Below are 16,862 nucleotides of genomic sequence, written 5' to 3'. Positions count from 1 at the left end.
CACATTATAAAGATAAATTCAAAACTTGATGAATTATTAAATTCGCTTATAAATAGTGATGAAATACAATTACACTATACGTGCACCTCTTATAGTCGATATATAAGTATATCACATTATGAAAAGAAAATTAAAACGCGACATTTTATTGAACTCTTAGAGATAGTGATGATGTACAATTATAATGTATGTGCTTCTACTCTGATCGATATACAATTATATTATATGTGCGCATATTATGCCCGATATATAAATATCGCATTACGAAGAGAAATTCAAAACGTGACGTTTTATTGAGCCCGTATATAGACAGTGTGATAAGATATAATTATACTATACGTGCACTTATTCAAATCGAGATATAAATATCTCACGTTATCCAGAAACTTTCATTCACGTGTCTGACTACAAAATTAATAGAATTTTATATTTCAAGCAGTGGTTCGACTCCACCATTCTCCAAACGATTCAAAATATTTTCTCGTATTTCTTCATAATTTTGTTAATAGATTACGATTTGTATTAATAATTCACAGTTTGATGGATACACTAAACCACAAATTAATTGCAAAATCATTAATTAAGCTTAATACAAACAAATACTGGCTTTATGCCATGAGAAGTTTCTTTACTTCCATTAATTCAATTACTTAAGAGTTGAATAAAGCTAATATAGCATTGTTCAATCTTAATCACGGATTAAGACATTAGCAAGGACCACAAACCAATAATTAATCACCATAATCAGAGTTTAATTTTTAATTAGCAAATTAGATAATTTTTATATTAAGTTTTAAAATATACTTTATGGTAAAAGTTTTTTTAAAAAAAACATAGATTATTAATTTTAATAACATTAATTAACTTATAATATATGGTTATTAATTTATAATAGAATAATATTTTTTAATGCTTCGTAATTGACTGGTGATATTTTGAAGTGAAGAGACAACGATTCGGACTCTCTTGGGAAGCTTCGTAAAATATTGACATCTTGTTCTTAGTTGATATTTATACATCTTAAGAGGTACACGAATGGTGGGTTGCTAATTTCATAATCCATTTTGACATGTGACCCATTGATTAATGTTCGTACTTTTTTTTTTTTTTTTTTAAATTATGGTTCTAATACACATGTTTAATTTTATTATTAGATTATTGTAATCATTTTGACATAATTTTGTAGCAATAGATAGATAAAACATGTGCTCAATTTGACATATTTAGTAATTTTGAAAGCCAATTATAATAAGAAAAGTTTATTAATTGTTTACGTATTTATCGAAATTATTAATTATTAGATTAGCACTAATATTACCCACATTATGTTTATATAAAATAATTAAAAAAATAAAATTTTCCGAAATGATCTATGAATTTATAATAAATGTGCGGGGAGTTTGTAATAAATCTACGGGATAAGGGGTTGTTGTCGAGGGATATAAAACTATAAAAAGAATTTTTAGAATTTTTATAGAAATAAAATTATAATTAGAGTTTAAATATAATTACGAGTTAAAAGTATTCTTTAAATATACTTTAAAAAAAATATACGAATAATTCAGTTATTCATCCAAGGCCTCAGTCATAATCATTATACACGAAAGATAACCGAATGGTTTAAAATATAGCATTAAAATTACTACCGTCAATAAATAAAATGTTTATCATTAAAACAAATATATATATATATATATTTTTCAATAACAAGTAATAAGATTATTTTGAATTTCGTATGAAATTAAAATAATACATTATTGTTGATAAAATTTGCAACGTATATTATTTTAAAATTACATAAAATCGTATACAAACTCAATCACAATCGCCATATAATATAATTTACATTCAATACGAACTCGTTTCTTTGTCGTCCGTCTAATAAAATATATATATTTTTAATTTATAATTTAAAAAATATATAATTTGGTTTTTTTTTTAAAAAAAAAAACAGCCGACAAATAGTTTATGACCTCCAAATATTTGAGTACCCAATCTCCAAAACCATTGAATTGAATCATACATTTTGTTCTTTTCTTCATATGTTATGTACTTTGCTCCTCCTTTCCCTTGGTATGTCACTTAGATAATGACTCATCCACTAAGATATGGTTGCGAGATCTTTTATGGGATTATTATATAATCTTTAAGCTACATACATATACATATACATATACATACATGTATATATATATATACACTTTCCCACGTGTGTATTTAATAATGATATAATCCAATTTTGATTTGGAATATAAAGGAAGCCAAATCCAACCATAACTTATCGATTATCACACATTAGTGAAATCATTTTTGGACCACATTGCTTTATTAGTGATAATATTATATACGTATACACACCCATGTATATGATTGATTGGGACTTGTCCAATTTCAATTCTCCACTTTGGTTTTTTGTTGACCAAATGTTCCATGTTTATTATATTATATACATATATGAGATTTTACATCCATGCAATATAAACCAAGATGAGCGAGTCTTTGTTTTATATAACCAAAGCTCAATAAATTATATGGTATGAAAAAAAAAATATTTTAAAAGTTACGGAGGGCCATTTAACAAAAATTCTAGTTTTGTTGGGCTATGAACTTTTTCCTCTCGTCTAATAATTTCGAATAACAATAAATAATATGATAACGAGATTTTTTTAAAAAATTATAGAGGCCTGTTTAGCAAAAACTCTAGTTTTATTGGGTTATGAATTTTTTTTGTCCGAACGCATAGGTCTAATTATTTCGAATAATGAGAGTTGTTCGATAAATTATACAATAATAAAGAATTTTTTTAAAAAAAAAAATTATAGAGATCCGTTTAACAAAAACTCTAGTTTTATTGGGGTATGAACTTTTTTCGTCGCTTAATAATTTCGAATAACAAGAGTTCAATAAATTATATGATAACGAAATTTTTTTAAAAAAGCTATAGAGACCCATTTAGCAAAAATCCTAATTTTATTGGGTTAGAACTTTTTTCGTCTGAATGCATAGGTCTAATTGTTTCGAATAATGAGAATTGTTCGATAAATTATACAATAATAAGGAATTTTTTTAAAAAAATTATAGAAGCTCGTTTAGCAAAAACTCTAGTTTTATTGGGTTATGAACTTTTTTCGTCGCCTAATAATTTCAAATAACAAGAGTTCAATAAATTATATGATAATAAAAATTTTTAAAAAAATTATAGAAGCCCATTTAGCAAAAACCCTAATTTTATTGGATTACGAATTTTTTTCATCCGAATGCATAGGTCTAATTATTTTGAATAATGAGAGTTATTCGATAAATTATACAATAATAAAAAACTTTTTTTAAAAAAAATTATAGAGGCCCGTTTAGCAAAAACTCTAGTTTTATTGGGGTATGAACTTTTTCCGTTGCCTAATAATTTCGAATAAGAAGAGTTCAATAAATTATATGATAACGAGATTTAAAAAAAAAAACTATAGAGGCCCGTTTAGCAAAAACTCTAGTCTTATTGGGTTACGAACTTTTTTTATCCGAATGCATAGGTATAATTATTTCGAATAATGAGAGTTGTTCGAAAAATTATACAATAATAAAGAACTTTTTTTAAAAAAATTATAGAGACTCGGTTTAGCAAAAACTCTAATTTTATTGGGTTACGAATTTTTTTTATCCGAATGCATAGGCCTAATTATTTCGAATATTGGGAGTTTGATAAATTAATAGTACGAAAATACTTTTTTGAAAATTATGGAGGCCCTTTTAGCAAAACCCTAGTTTTATTGGGCTACGGGATTCGTCCAAATTCATTAGCCCTAATTGCAGGAACAGCGAAGGTGTTGACATCGGATTAAGGCCCATGCTAGTGCAGCCCATTTCATCCCGTTTCACATGAAAGATTGGGTTAGAATGCAGATTCAACCATTTCCAAGGAGCGATCAGCAAAAAATCCTCCATCCTTGTTCAAGATAATTTCTCGCGATCCCTGACCTCTCACTTTCTCTCTCTTTTCTCTCCTTGTCTCTATTAAAGCCCCCTGATACCTAAGCAACGATTCACGCCCAAATATCTCATTCTTCGTCTGCTGCGCTCTGTTTCAGCTACCGACCTCAGGGATGTAAGTGCTGATTACTCTCTTTTCTTCTTCGTTTTCTTATTCTTCTTCTTCCTCATCTTTTTTTTTTCTTTGGAGTTCTAGGGTTACGTGTTTGTTCCTTAATAGCCATGCCCAACTTTCTCGGGCTTCGTGTTTCTCGAACTTAATAATTTTCCTATTATCGGGTTTTAAACTTTGCAAGTTAATTAAGCTTTGGAGGATGTTGGTTTCTGGAGTGAATTAATTATCCGAGAGCTTGGGTGGTCAGTGTATTAAGTGGAGTGAGGTAACTCGGCTTTGGCTTCCATTAGTATATTGATATATTTGTTTTACCTGTGTTTTGCTTCATTTCGTTTCAGTTAATGTTCCATTGATGTTTGCTGTGTGTGTTTTAGCAAAAATGTTCTGTTAGGGTTAGCAAAAGCGTATTTTATAACTGTTTTTGTAAAAAATAACACTTTAAGACTTCATTAATGATGACATTTTATCATGTCAGGTCAGGTTTTTTTCTTTCAAACCTGTTGGTTCTACCTAAATTTGGGTTGTTGTTTTACGTCCCTGATTTTCCATGTCTTAATGGTTTTGAATGTGACCATTTATTGTCACTCACTGAAGGTTTCTGAAACATGAATGCTCTGTGTGCATGAGGGCTTGAAGCTATATCAGATTATTATACTTTGTTCTAACTGTGATAGTTGGAACCTTAGGGCTTGAAGCTATATCAGATTATTGTACTTTCTTCTAATTGAGATAGTTGGAACCTTATTCTTTGAAGGATGCACTTTATTCTGCATCTTGAATGATCATTGTTTCATGGGTATGTATGTTTTTCTGTTACATGAGGAGGATTATTAAGGAAGTGTCCATTCTTCTGTGGTGGGAGAATAATAATTAATTTGTAATAAATTGTTTTCCTTCAGCGCAACTCTAATGGCAGAAGTTGAACATGAACAAAGTTTTCTCGAGCATGACGGAATTCAGGCACAGGACCAACTACTAGATCAGGTACATGATCAGGGAGAAGATCAGCTACAAGATCAACTGGAAGATCAGCTACAAGATCAACTGGAAGATCAGCTACAAGATCAGGTCCAAGATCAGATGGAAGATCAGGAACAGGTACCTGAAAACTCAGAACCGCAACAAAAGCTAGAACATGAAGGGGATGCTGCAGTTGGTAGTGCTGAAAAGAGATGGCCCGGGTGGCCTGGAGAGAGTGTGTTCCGGATGTTGGTCCCTGCACAAAAGGTTGGCAGTATAATTGGGCGCAAAGGGGAGTTCATTAAGAAAATAGTTGAGGAGACAAGGGCTCGCATTAAGATTCTTGATGGCCCTCCAGGAACAAGTGAAAGAGCTGTAAGTTTCTTACTGATAATTGCTGGATATTATCCTTTAGGTTATCTCTAATTTCTAGTCAGTAATGTGTGTAGCAATTTCCATATATTGCAACATGATATTTGGAGGTGGTTACATGTGGAATATATCACAAGATTTTAAGGAGTAGTTTTTTCTTTTGCCTTATCAAGTATGTATGAAATTTGATGCGGGTTTTTGGTTTCATCTCTGAAGTATGATTAACTGATTCTTTTGGTACCAACTGGCCTCAGGACAGTTTGTGTGTCCTTTGAACAAAGGGTTTATGATGTTTATTTCAAGTCTTGCTATGCCCCCTTGAGTCCACCAAAAAAAAAAAAAAAGTGCTAATAAATGCGGCTTGAGTTAAAATGATTTAGAATTACATGAACAAACTTAAATATGAAACAAAGCTTTTTAAATATAAGTAGAAGTCTCCTAATCAGGGAAACTGCTTACATTTACTGAAATCATTATAAAGAATAGATTGAAGCTAATGGCATATGTGCATTACATGGTGAAAGTAAAAACTTAAGAAAACTGAAAATTTAAACTTGATATTGTGTAAAAAATCTAATATTTTCATAAAAAATTTGAAGGGAAAGAGAGAATGTAGTATTAGCTAGTGGAAAAAAAAGACTGAAAGCAGTTTTCATTCAGCCATGGAGATAAGGAGGAAGGATCATCAAAGAAATCCATAAAATATTAATATAATTCCTTTATTTCAATGACAAAAATGAATATGTGCAGGTTCTGTTCCGCAAATTTTAAGGCAACGAATCAATCATCAATAAGGTCCCAAATTTGAAGAACTAAAGGTCCAGATTGCAGGGATCAGCATTGATTACAAACTGCTGAAAAGTTGATCTGGATAAACACAGATTCATCTTGTACAAACAACATACCATGAAGTTCTGCATTCATTCTGGTAACTTCGGAATCTGGATGATTGATGTCTTGCCGCAGGCTGTAAACACCATAAAGGAACCTGTTAAACTCAGTCTGAGATAATGCTGAAGATGACAGATAATACTACACTGCTTTATGAGATTCTTGTTCACTTACCTTATAATAAACAAATTTAACAATCTTATGCCAATAGGTCAAACTTAATAACAGATGGAAACTTGTATAATTTGCAGAAATAGAAAACTAGATTTGGGGATTTAAGGAGGAATATGGTTGAAACTAGAGATGAAATATGCAGGGAATAGGGTTACAAGAAAAACATTTGAAAAATTGTAAAATTTCAAAGCTAAAGATTAAACTTTGCAAACTTAGTATAAAACTTTCTAACTTTCCTAGAGTTTTTTTTTCTTTCTCTATAGCTAAGTGTGTTTTCTTTGATATGTGAAAACATGTACTGATTCTGTATCACTTTAATGAGCTGGAAGGAAATGCCATGGTTAATTTGTATCAAAAGAGGGCTATATTACTGCTCATTGGTTTTATAAAATAAATCTTTATCATTTCATCTTGATTGTCTTGTCAAACACATGTAATAATTAATTTTATACTGATTCTGGCATATATTTTCCTGCGCAGGTAATGGTATCTGCCAAGGATGAGCCTGATTCTTGTCTTCCTCCTGCTATGGATGGCCTCTTGAGAGTTCATAAGCGAATTGTCGATGGTTTGGAGGGTGATCCTTCTCATGCTCCACCAGGTACCGGTGGCAAGGTTTCAACAAGGTTGCTGGTCCCTGCATCTCAGGCAGGAAGTTTGATTGGAAAACAGGGAGGAACAGTCAAATCCATTCAAGAAGGATCTAATTGTATAGTTAGAGTTCTTGGGACTGGTAATCTTATGAGGATTTTATTAGGCTCATTTATTTTTCCAATTACCAAGGAAATTTTGTTTTTGTTTTTGTATTTCAAAACAAAATATTCATTTTAATCTTTTCTCTTGACACATCTTGTGCTTGGTTTTGCTGGGAAAATAAAGTCCTCATGGCTGATCGGTGGAAGCTTATCGCTTATTTTGGTTTCTGAAAATATTCATTATTAGATTATGGGGACTAATGTTTGTTATGTGTGTTCTATGTTGTGTGAATTTATTGGATTTTATAAGTTTATTGGTGCATGGAATTTTAAGAATGTTTAGATTCTTTTTCAAATAGAGTTGGTTTTGAGTGGCTGTCTAAGTTTCAGGATATGCATTCACCTTTATCATTTTCATGGGACTAAAAACATGGAGTGCTGTAATTAGAGCTGCTTTCACTGATTCTTCCCAAACAGTATCTAAGAGTTGGGGCTGGTGGCACCAGATTGTTTCTATATCCAAAATCAGTGTTTCAACCACAATGACTATAAATCGTTTTAAAAATTTATTATCAAATTTAATGCCATTTTGTTGATAATCTATCATGCTTTCTGTTCCCGTCTGTGGACGATGCTTTAGGCACCATTCATTAAATTGTCAACAACTGTTCATTTTAAAGTGCATTCTTGCAGAAGATCTACCTGTCTTTGCTCTTCAAGATGATCGGGTTGTTGAAGTAGTGGGAGAGCCAGTTGGTGTGCACAAAGCAATTGAACTAATTGCATCTCATCTCAGGAAGTTTTTAGTTGACCGCAGTATAATTCCCTTGTTTGAGATGCGGGTAATTTACTTGTTGGATTTTCATATTTATCAAAGTCAAGAGCAATTTTGCATGTAAAGAGTAATAAAGTCCATGTTTCTGAACTTTTTCTTTTAGATGCAAATGCCAAACCCACAAATGGATCACATCCCTCCTCATCAACCTTGGGGTCCGCCTCAAGGCATTCCTCCAAATGCTGGTGGAGGTCCAGGTTTTGGACCAGGTCCTCAATACATGCCTCCTCGACAAGTTGACAATTATTATCCTCCAGCTGACCTTCATCCTCCTATAGAGAAACAGCCTCATCAGGGTATATCTGCTTATGGAAGAGAGGCTCCAATGGGCATGCATGCATCGTCAAATGCCCAATCAGCACCATCAATGATCACACAGGTTTTTTATTTGTTTTTTAACACTCCCTTGTTATGCTGGTTGCTACTATTGTATTGACCAAAAAGAATTAGGTCGCAAATATCTTACTGATCCTTTGGTCTGACAATTAGTTAAGTTTGTGTGTTTTGTTCATCCTGCAATCATTTAAGGAAAGATTGCAGAAAGGAAATTAGAAATACTTTTATGTGTTTCTTTTTCTTTAATTGCAACTTCTCCAACAATTCCAGAAGTCACTGGAGTGAAGGAAAATTGATATTGGGTCCAAGTTCCACATGAGTTAATTGGTTACCTTCCTTGGGGTATTTAGTGAGCCTTACACACTTCTTTCCAAAAGTTTGCTTAGAAATTCTGGTGGAGTACATTAGTAGAAGTAGAATTGGAAGAGTAGTTTAAGTTTATTTTAGTGTCTATTATTTGTAATTTTTGTAGCATTAGAAATTAATCTACGGTTAAATTCTTTCAAGTTTCCTAGTAGGATTTCTAGTCAATTAGATTAGGATTAAATGAGAGTCCGTCAACATTTGTAATTTCTTTCAAGAGAGTACAACAATCAATTATAGAATTTTATAGTGGTTTAGGTTTGTGATTGTTTGATGCACTCTTCATTTGTAATGGTACAAAACCATAGATGTGATGCATAAGAAATCCAACTAGGTGTATTATCTAAGAAGTCCTGTTTAATATCTAAGTTTAATCCCAAAGGCCTATGTTGGTAGATCAACGCTAATCTGTCCTACATCATGTTGATTTCAGTTTGTACCCTTGTATATTTCTTTTGGTATTATCAATATCCTCTCTGTATTTCACTAACTGTATCAGATTGGCCCATCATAATTAAATTGAATCGGATAAGACTTTGTTTTTTTAAACTCATATCAAATTGGTGCTTCAAATAAAAAAGAATATGTTTACTTTAACACATTTTCTTTTTGTTGAAGGGCAAAATAGTTTGCCGCACTCTTCTTTTTTTCTCCATCACCTTCTTTCTTTACAGACATCCTTATTCTTTGTTTTTCTTTCTTTTCTCTCCAAGTTTTTCTACATTCTGGATGCAAATCTTTTTTTTTCTCTCCCTCTGCTTAATCAGCTTCTCCCTTTACAAACTTGTTGGGCTTGCCGCATGTTATAAATCAATAATAGATTTAAAACCTTGTGAGTAACTTATCCAAATAGCGAAAATTTCCCATGAATCAAAACGATCATATGGTTAACAAACGAGGATTGATTATAGAGGAGTAGACTAGCTGACAGATTTCATGGTTTTTTTCCATTAATAGCATCAAATGTTAAATTCTTTTTTTGAAATAAAAAATGCTAAGTGTAGCATTAATATGGGCACCAGGGAGGTGCCAACCCATGTATAAAAGAATTTACATGTCTATCAAAGATTAATAAGGTCCCCTAAATCTCTCATCGATTGTGGAGAATTGACTTATAACAAAAAGTCAAGGGTTTGAAACCATTTATTCGTAAGTCAAACTTCACATCATCAACCCCATCAAAGGCCCTTTCGTTCCTCTTCTTCCATACGGCCTAAAACATAGTTACTCGGTATTAAGTCCTCGATCCATTGATGCCTCTCCACGCCCAAATTTCATCTCTCACTGATTCCGCCATCACCCAACTGATATCTAAAAGCCCATAAGTTATAGTCCAAAACATCAAATGCTAAATGATAGAAACTTTTCTCAATCCTAAACTAAATGAACAGAAAATAATTAACAAGTACACTCACCTGACGGAGAGGAGGCCATGGTGAAGCTTTCGACTTGTTGATAGGTGCGGCTTGCTGCAGCTCTTAATGCATTGCCGCAGCTTTCCATCCCATCTCTGCAGCTTGTGTTTGTTGAGGGATTTTTTATTCGGGGTTGAGTGACTTGAATCAACTATGGTGAAGCAAAAAAGAGCTCGTGGGTGTTGTAAGATTTTTGATTAGGGATTGAGCCGATTATGTTGAAGGAGTTGTATATCTTCTGTGTATTAGACCTGAAGGAAGAGGCAGCCGATTGATTTGGTGTGTGTTTGCGGAGTAGTTAGATTTGGGTTTATAGGAGGGTATTTTAGCAATTTAGTTGGTAAACATTTTATATTTAGTACAATCTTATATTGAAAATCTAGGTTGCTTTTTATCTATAATTTAATTGTAAGGGAACAATTTGATACACTTGGTAACACTTTTCTTATAGTACCCCTTTTTTGGTGTTGATGATTTATCTTGGACTCTTGCATGCTGTTTTCACTCTACTAAAATCTAGCTTATTAGCATTCTGTTAATGTACAAATTATTCTGGAGAGAATAATAGGTCATAAGTGTATGAATTAAGGTAAAATCTGTTACAAAGTTCTGAATTAGTAGTCTTTGTGTGTTTCAGCAGGTCACGCAACAAATGCAGATTCCCCTCTCTTACGCTGATGCTGTTATTGGAACGGCTGGTGCAAGCATAAGTTATATTCGTCGTGCTAGTGGAGCAACTGTTACCATTCAGGAAACTAGGGGTGTTCCTGGAGAAATGACGGTTGAGATCAGTGGAACTGCTTCACAAGTCCAAACGGCTCAGCAGCTCATACAGGCAATGCTGCTTGCCTTGTACTTTTAAACTATTATTGATCTTTCAATTCTTTTGCGGATGTTGCTGTTGAATCTGTTATCTTGCTTTGCATCTCATTATTATGTTCATCTTTGTTACTTACCATGTTGAAGTTGCTCTCTAGTACATTGATGGATCAAAGTACACTCTTTTGGGCACCCCTCTTGCTCAATGTTGCGTGCCTTGTATGGATTACGTGCTGATGATACCCGTCTTTTGATGCAGAATTTCATGGCTGAAGCTGCAGCACCACCACAAACACAAACGGCAGTATCTGCAGATCAAGGTTACAATCCTTATGCAGCCCACAGTTCTGTCTATTCATCACCGCCATCAAACCCGGGACACACTGGCCATACTGGAGGTTATGGTGGTTCGGTGTACGGCTCAAACTACGGGTACTGATTGGAGTAAGTTTAACCTGTTCCATCGTTGTTGGGAGCATTAAGAATGATAGTGAATTAGGTGGGGTTGAAGAGATGGAAAAAACGTTTTCTTTTTTTAGTTTGGTAGATGAAGCCTGTGATATTGTACCTTTCTTCTTGTCCTTTAGAACTATTAGTAGTGTGTTAGTTGTGCATTAGGCTTAACCACGGAGACATGGTTGAGCCAAGACACTATTTTTGGCATTTGCTTGAGACTAGTTCTCTCTCATTCTTCTTAGCTTCTGTAAACTTGGTTCTATTCGACCTTTTGCTTTATAATTCTGTCGGCTACTTCTCTTCTCATTAATCTCTGATGTTAAACATTATTTCTCTTACATTTATAAGGATGCTAATGATAAATATAAATAATACAAGTATGTTAATTGACAAAATGAAAACAAGGTAATGATTTAATATAAAAATAAAGAAAATGAATGATAATTGATTATAAGAATAGTAAATAAAAAGGTATTTTCAGCTCTATATACACAAAAGATACAAAAAAAAATTATATGTAATTGGTTACAATTGTATAAAACTTGTATGCATAAATTTATAAAAACTAATATTCCCAAAACAAGATTTCCCTTGTTCCGGATAGGAATGAGAATGATAATTTAGAATTACTCAAAGAAATATTATCTTTTTATGATATATATATATATATAGATGAACATCAAGAGAGAGCAAGTCTTATATAAAATATTTACATCTCAAACCAAATATCAATTAATAAAATCTTGGCAGGAATAGAGTTGCAACCCATTAATAAAAAAACTTCAAGCTGCCATGGAAATGAGATGTGTAGATTGCCTATTCCTCCAAATGTCTTTTCTACACCTACACTTTCTCCTCAAACCCAGAAGACTGTAAATAAAAGACACATAGAGGATGATGCGGTTGGATGATTCAACATGAATTTTGTCACTCCATTGATCTACTTGTTCCATATGTTTTCTTGCAGTCTCCCATGCAATAAAGGGTCACCCTAGAAGTAGCTTTTTGCTTTCCAAGCAAGTCTTGAAGGAAAGCTTGCATTATCAGCCGCCCTTGTTAATAAATATTAAGAGTAAAAGTTACTAAACACCAAATAAACAAATCTCAAATACTCGTGACGACAGACTTATTTGAAGCATGACTTTGCACAGAAGTTCTAAATCTTTTTGTAATTTGTTACAAACTTTGCAAGTACTGTATAATTGTCGCCATAGGCATCTGTTGAGAACCAGGTGCAAACACCCAAGAATAAAATCTTTAGATTTCTTTATTTTCCTCTCTCTAAACTTTATTTCTTTCTCTCTTCTCTCTCTCTCTCTCTTACCTATCTTCTCTCTCTATCTCTGTTACTTTTCTCTCTCTTTCTCTCTCTAGTGTTCTTTCTTTCTCCTACTATTTCTTCATTTCCAGATTCTTCTCCCATGTTTCCATATTCTCTACTTTTCTCACTCTTCAAATTACCATTCTTTACCTCAATTTTTACCATAATTATTTACAAATTAATTTCTTTCACCAAATAAAGGTTCTGCTGAAACACATGTCAAAGTTGGGTCCTAACAAAATCTTCTTTTCATCGTTCCATTGGACCACTTTTTGGAAATGAAACTAGATAAATTAGAGAATGGCTTTGACTATCTGAAAATTAGTTCCCAAAAATGTAGATCCAAATAAATCTCCATAAATCCATTCCACCCTGCAATGTCTTCACAAATCAATCAGAATCAAACATGATTACTATTTAAATATGTAATCCTTTTCCACTTCCAATCTTTCCAACAGAAAGGGTGAAACAGGCCACACAATAAAGGAAATCTCAAGACACAACAAAGAATTCAAACGCACCAGAAATATCACTATCTAGATAATCAAGTATACAATCAGTAAGTATATAATCAAACATGACATTATATTATTGAGGATAATCTATAAGTAAACCTGATAAAGAGCTCCATTCACATTAATGTCTGTGTCTCACAATTTTCTAAGAAAATCTCGCAAATCTAATAACTAATAAATACTACAGCAGCAACAAGAAAACAATAATATTTTTGCACAGAAGGGAAATACCCAGATCCTAAACAAGAGAACAAACTTCAAACAGCCTCCAATTTAGATTGGGGCCGCGCATGTTGTTCTGAAGTGACCTGTTTGATTGCACCGGCTACAATGCACTACACGCTTCACTCGACCCCGGTCTTCTGCACGAACGCGCTTCTTTCTTGGTCGACCAGGTGGCCGAAGTGATTTGGGTGGGTTGATAACAACCTCAAGAGCTTTGCAGGCATTTTGATCTCTCTCAGATAACTCCTTCCACAAACTTTTATCCGGAATCGGATGAATGGTCTGTGAATATGTCTTTCGATAGGTAGCCACAGTGAAACAGCTTTCAGTGAATCGATGGACATTCTGCCTGCAAGATAGAAGTGCAGCCACAGCATGTGCACACGGCAAACCATACAACTGCCATCCCCGACAAAGGCAACATCGATTTCTGATGTCCACAATATTCGTTCCTTCATGAGATATAACTTCGAATTCAGCTTCATTTGCACGAAGTACCTGGTAAGTGCGTGCACGTTCAAGAGCTTCAGCTACACGCCTCTCAGCAGAAGGCACAAGGATTGATGTCCACTGCATACTGGTCTCCCGCCGTTCGTTGAACCAGGTCATAAGCTGTCTTCTAATGCATTCCATCATCTGAATTATTGGAAGCCCAGATGCCTCTAAGATCCAACTATTTAAGGATTCGACAATGTTTGCAGTCAAATGTCCAAATCGTTGTCCTTCAAAGTATGCTGTGGCCCACAAGCGAGGGGGAATTCGTCGAATCCAATATGCTGCATCTTGTGATATCTCCTCAATCTCTAGAATTTTTGCTTCAAACTCAATCACCGTCAGAGCATGAGCAGCTTCCCATAGAAGGTTGACAAGCATTGTGTTATTGAATTCCTTGCGAAAACTTTCACTTAAGTGTCGCATGCAGAAACCATGAAATGCTGTAGGAAAGTTGGATTCTACACCATCTACAATGCCTTTCTGCCTATCTGATAAAATTGTAAGCCTCGGCATGTTTTCTGTATTGATTTCAAGCAGGTTATGAAGTTCAGAAAGAAACCACATCCAACTATCATCATTCTCCTCATCAACAACCCCGAACGCCAGCGGAAACAGAGCACCATCCCCATCAAAGCCAGTAGCAAGAAGCAGAGTGCCAAGGTATTTGCTTTTCAAGAATGTCCTATCAAGCCCAAGGAGTGGACGACAAGCATTGAGAAACCCATAAATTGATGCCTGAAATGATATGAAGAGCCGCTGGAAACAGCTGTCAGTTGGATTTCCATAAACAGTGGCAATACTCCCTGGATTGGTACGTTTAACCTGTTCACAATATTGTGGAAGCAAGCGATACCCTTCTTCAAAGGATCCACGCATAGCAGCCATGATCCGCTCCTTTCCCCTCCAAGCCTGCTTGTAAGATAAGGTGATACCATGAACACGGTGAATTTCTTCAAGAATCTCCTTTGGCTTATAATTAGGGTTCTCCCTAAGTCGTTGCTCTACAGAGTTTGCAACCCACTGAACTGATGCTTGCTGATGACCAAGATGAGAAATTCCTCCACATGAATGGTTTTCATGGATGGTCCTGATTGTGAAAGTAGGAACACCAGGAAGCTTTGCTGCGTGTATGCGCCAGGGGCATCCCTCACTTGCACATTTGGCAGTAAAACGAGTTTTGTCAGATTTAATAGTCTGCATTTCAAAATGAAGAGCAATGGCTGTATCTCTCAATGCCCTACGGCAGCTTTTGACATCTGGGAACTCCTGCCCCACAGAAAGCTCAAAAGTAGGGTTTGTAGCAAGTGTACGAGCCTGAAGAACCGGACTGCTATACTCTACAATCTGTGAATCATGAACTGTCAATTCCTGCGATGGTTCCATCTCCATTTCATGGCTCTGCACCACAGCTAGTTCCAGATTCTCATCAAGCTCTTGGTTATCTGAGACAGCCAATTCATTGTTCTCTGATAAACCCAGTTCATGATTCTGTGAAGGGAGAGCCAACTCATGGTCGTCATGTTCAGGTTTCCGATCCATCATCTCATTCTCATGTCCATAACTGTGACCAGCATCTACTTCTTGGTCATTGCTCTGTCCTAACCCTAACTCATGATCATGAGGATGTCCTAAACCCAGTTCATGGTCATGGCCATGGGTCTGTTCCAAACCCAAATGATGTTCATGGGCTTGTCCCAATTCCAAATCATGATTCTGTCTGAGACCCAAACTATGGTTATGTCCTAGCACCAGTGACTGATTCTGGCCCAGTGCTAAATTGTGACTTTGTCCCAGTATCAAATCATGGTTAGTCATTGCCAGAATTGATAACAATATCTCAGCAATAGCAAAATCTTAGCCACCAGAAGAAACAAACAATTTATTAAGTGACAGATTTTCCAGCACTGTCAATTCATACCTGCCAAGTGAAATACTATTATTCAGTTAAAACTTACAGTTACCATCCTAGCCTCAACCAAACTCAAAGCAACAACTTAAACAGCAGGGACATGAAGATATATGGAAGGAAAAAAAAAACAAACACGCAAAAGCCAAACAACGAAACAATTTATCCTCACATAGCTAACTTATTTATAGGTCAAGAAATCACTATACCAAACATAAAAAAACTTTGCATTCAATATGGACGCCCAATATCTGCATACAGAAACCCTAAACTACGGAGTATTTATGCATCACAAGTTAGAAAATTATAAAATTTCCCAGCCGAGACAATGATTTTTGCACCTCTTGAGCTAAATCAACTTATCAGGAGTATAGAATTGCGAAAACTAACCTCAGCGATCCAAATATTCAGATAAAGAAACCTCTTTTCCACTAAAAGCAACCTCCAAAACCTAAACTTTTAACCAAAACTGACAAAATTCAAGCAAAATCAAACAGTACCCATCAATCAAAAGAACCCACTTAACCCGACAAAAACCTTAATACGATATCTTGAAAATTACCAAACGGCAAACTCACTTATAAACTCTAAACAGTGAGCATTAAAAGATAAAATCAATCACAAGAATTAACCAAGACGGATGAAGACCAAAACAATACCTGAAGAAACACCCTCCAAAGGGCTAAAAACCGGAGAGACGAAATGCGTCTTGAGTGAAAACCAGGACAAAGTGAGAAGAATCTAACCCCGGGAGCTAGGGTTCGGTGAATGAGGAATCGTACTGAGAGATGGAACGAGAGAATGGAAATGAAACGAGAATTTGAAAAGGAGCCGTTAAGGGAATTGGCGGGTAAAAAAGAGAGATGGAGAAAATCGGGAATTAAAGATGAAGGAAGGGCAAGAAGGGTGGGATTGGGAATTACAGGGGCAGAAGAGGGAGAGAGTTTGAGGGTCGAGAAGGGAAATCCAGGTCTCGCCTTGTGAG

At 34.7% G+C, this 16,862-nt stretch overlaps 2 protein-coding genes across 4 annotated transcripts; one reads left to right on the top strand and one right to left on the bottom strand.

The window, feature by feature from the left end:
• The first annotated feature begins 3,931 nt into the window (after positions 1–3,931).
• On the top strand, positions 3,932–11,725 carry FLK (RNA-binding KH domain-containing protein). 3 transcript variants are annotated; one of them, XM_088221875.1, is made up of 8 exons: positions 3,932–4,099; positions 4,281–4,364; positions 4,999–5,434; positions 6,977–7,229; positions 7,885–8,033; positions 8,130–8,405; positions 10,778–10,975; positions 11,219–11,725. In XM_088221875.1, exons 3-8 carry the CDS (start codon positions 5,009–5,011, stop codon positions 11,396–11,398), a joined length of 1,482 nt encoding a protein of 493 aa, XP_088078001.1. In that variant the 5' UTR covers positions 3,932–4,099; positions 4,281–4,364; positions 4,999–5,008; the 3' UTR covers positions 11,399–11,725. The 3 variants fall into 3 exon arrangements, with proteins under 3 accessions (XP_088078001.1, XP_088078002.1, XP_088078000.1); XM_088221876.1 differs by lacking the exon at positions 4,281–4,364 and having other exon boundaries at positions 10,781–10,975; XM_088221874.1 differs by lacking the exon at positions 4,281–4,364 and having other exon boundaries at positions 3,933–4,099.
• A 1,579-nt stretch (positions 11,726–13,304) lies between these two features.
• LOC110807740 (uncharacterized) lies at positions 13,305–16,862 on the bottom strand. Its single transcript, XM_022032955.2, has 2 exons — positions 16,537–16,862; positions 13,305–15,889 (listed from the first exon to the last, which is right to left on the bottom strand). The coding sequence occupies exon 2, from the start codon at positions 15,784–15,786 to the stop codon at positions 13,525–13,527; it is 2,262 nt and encodes a 753-aa protein (XP_021888647.2). The 5' UTR covers positions 15,787–15,889; positions 16,537–16,862; the 3' UTR covers positions 13,305–13,524.

This window comes from Carica papaya, chromosome 6, assembly GCF_054855325.1.
Source record: "Carica papaya isolate Zhongbai chromosome 6, ASM5485532v1, whole genome shotgun sequence".
Lineage (NCBI taxonomy): Eukaryota > Viridiplantae > Streptophyta > Magnoliopsida > Brassicales > Caricaceae > Carica > Carica papaya.
This window is presented reverse-complemented; position numbering and strand designations above follow the sequence as displayed.

What these genes read in the sequence shown, in the direction of transcription:
- LOC110807740 (XM_022032955.2), bottom strand. Translation starts at nt 15,786, where the DNA reads ATGACTAACCATGATTTGATACTGGGACAAAGTCACAATTTAGCACTG.
- FLK (XM_088221875.1), top strand. Translation starts at nt 5,009, where the DNA reads ATGGCAGAAGTTGAACATGAACAAAGTTTTCTCGAGCATGACGGAATT. An exon ending in CACCATCAATGATCACACAG is followed by an intron (nt 8,406 to 10,777) that starts GTTTTTTATTTG and finishes TGTGTGTTTCAG; the next exon opens with CAGGTCACGCAACAAATGCA. An exon ending in CGGCTCAGCAGCTCATACAG is followed by an intron (nt 10,976 to 11,218) that starts GCAATGCTGCTT and finishes CTTTTGATGCAG; the next exon opens with AATTTCATGGCTGAAGCTGC.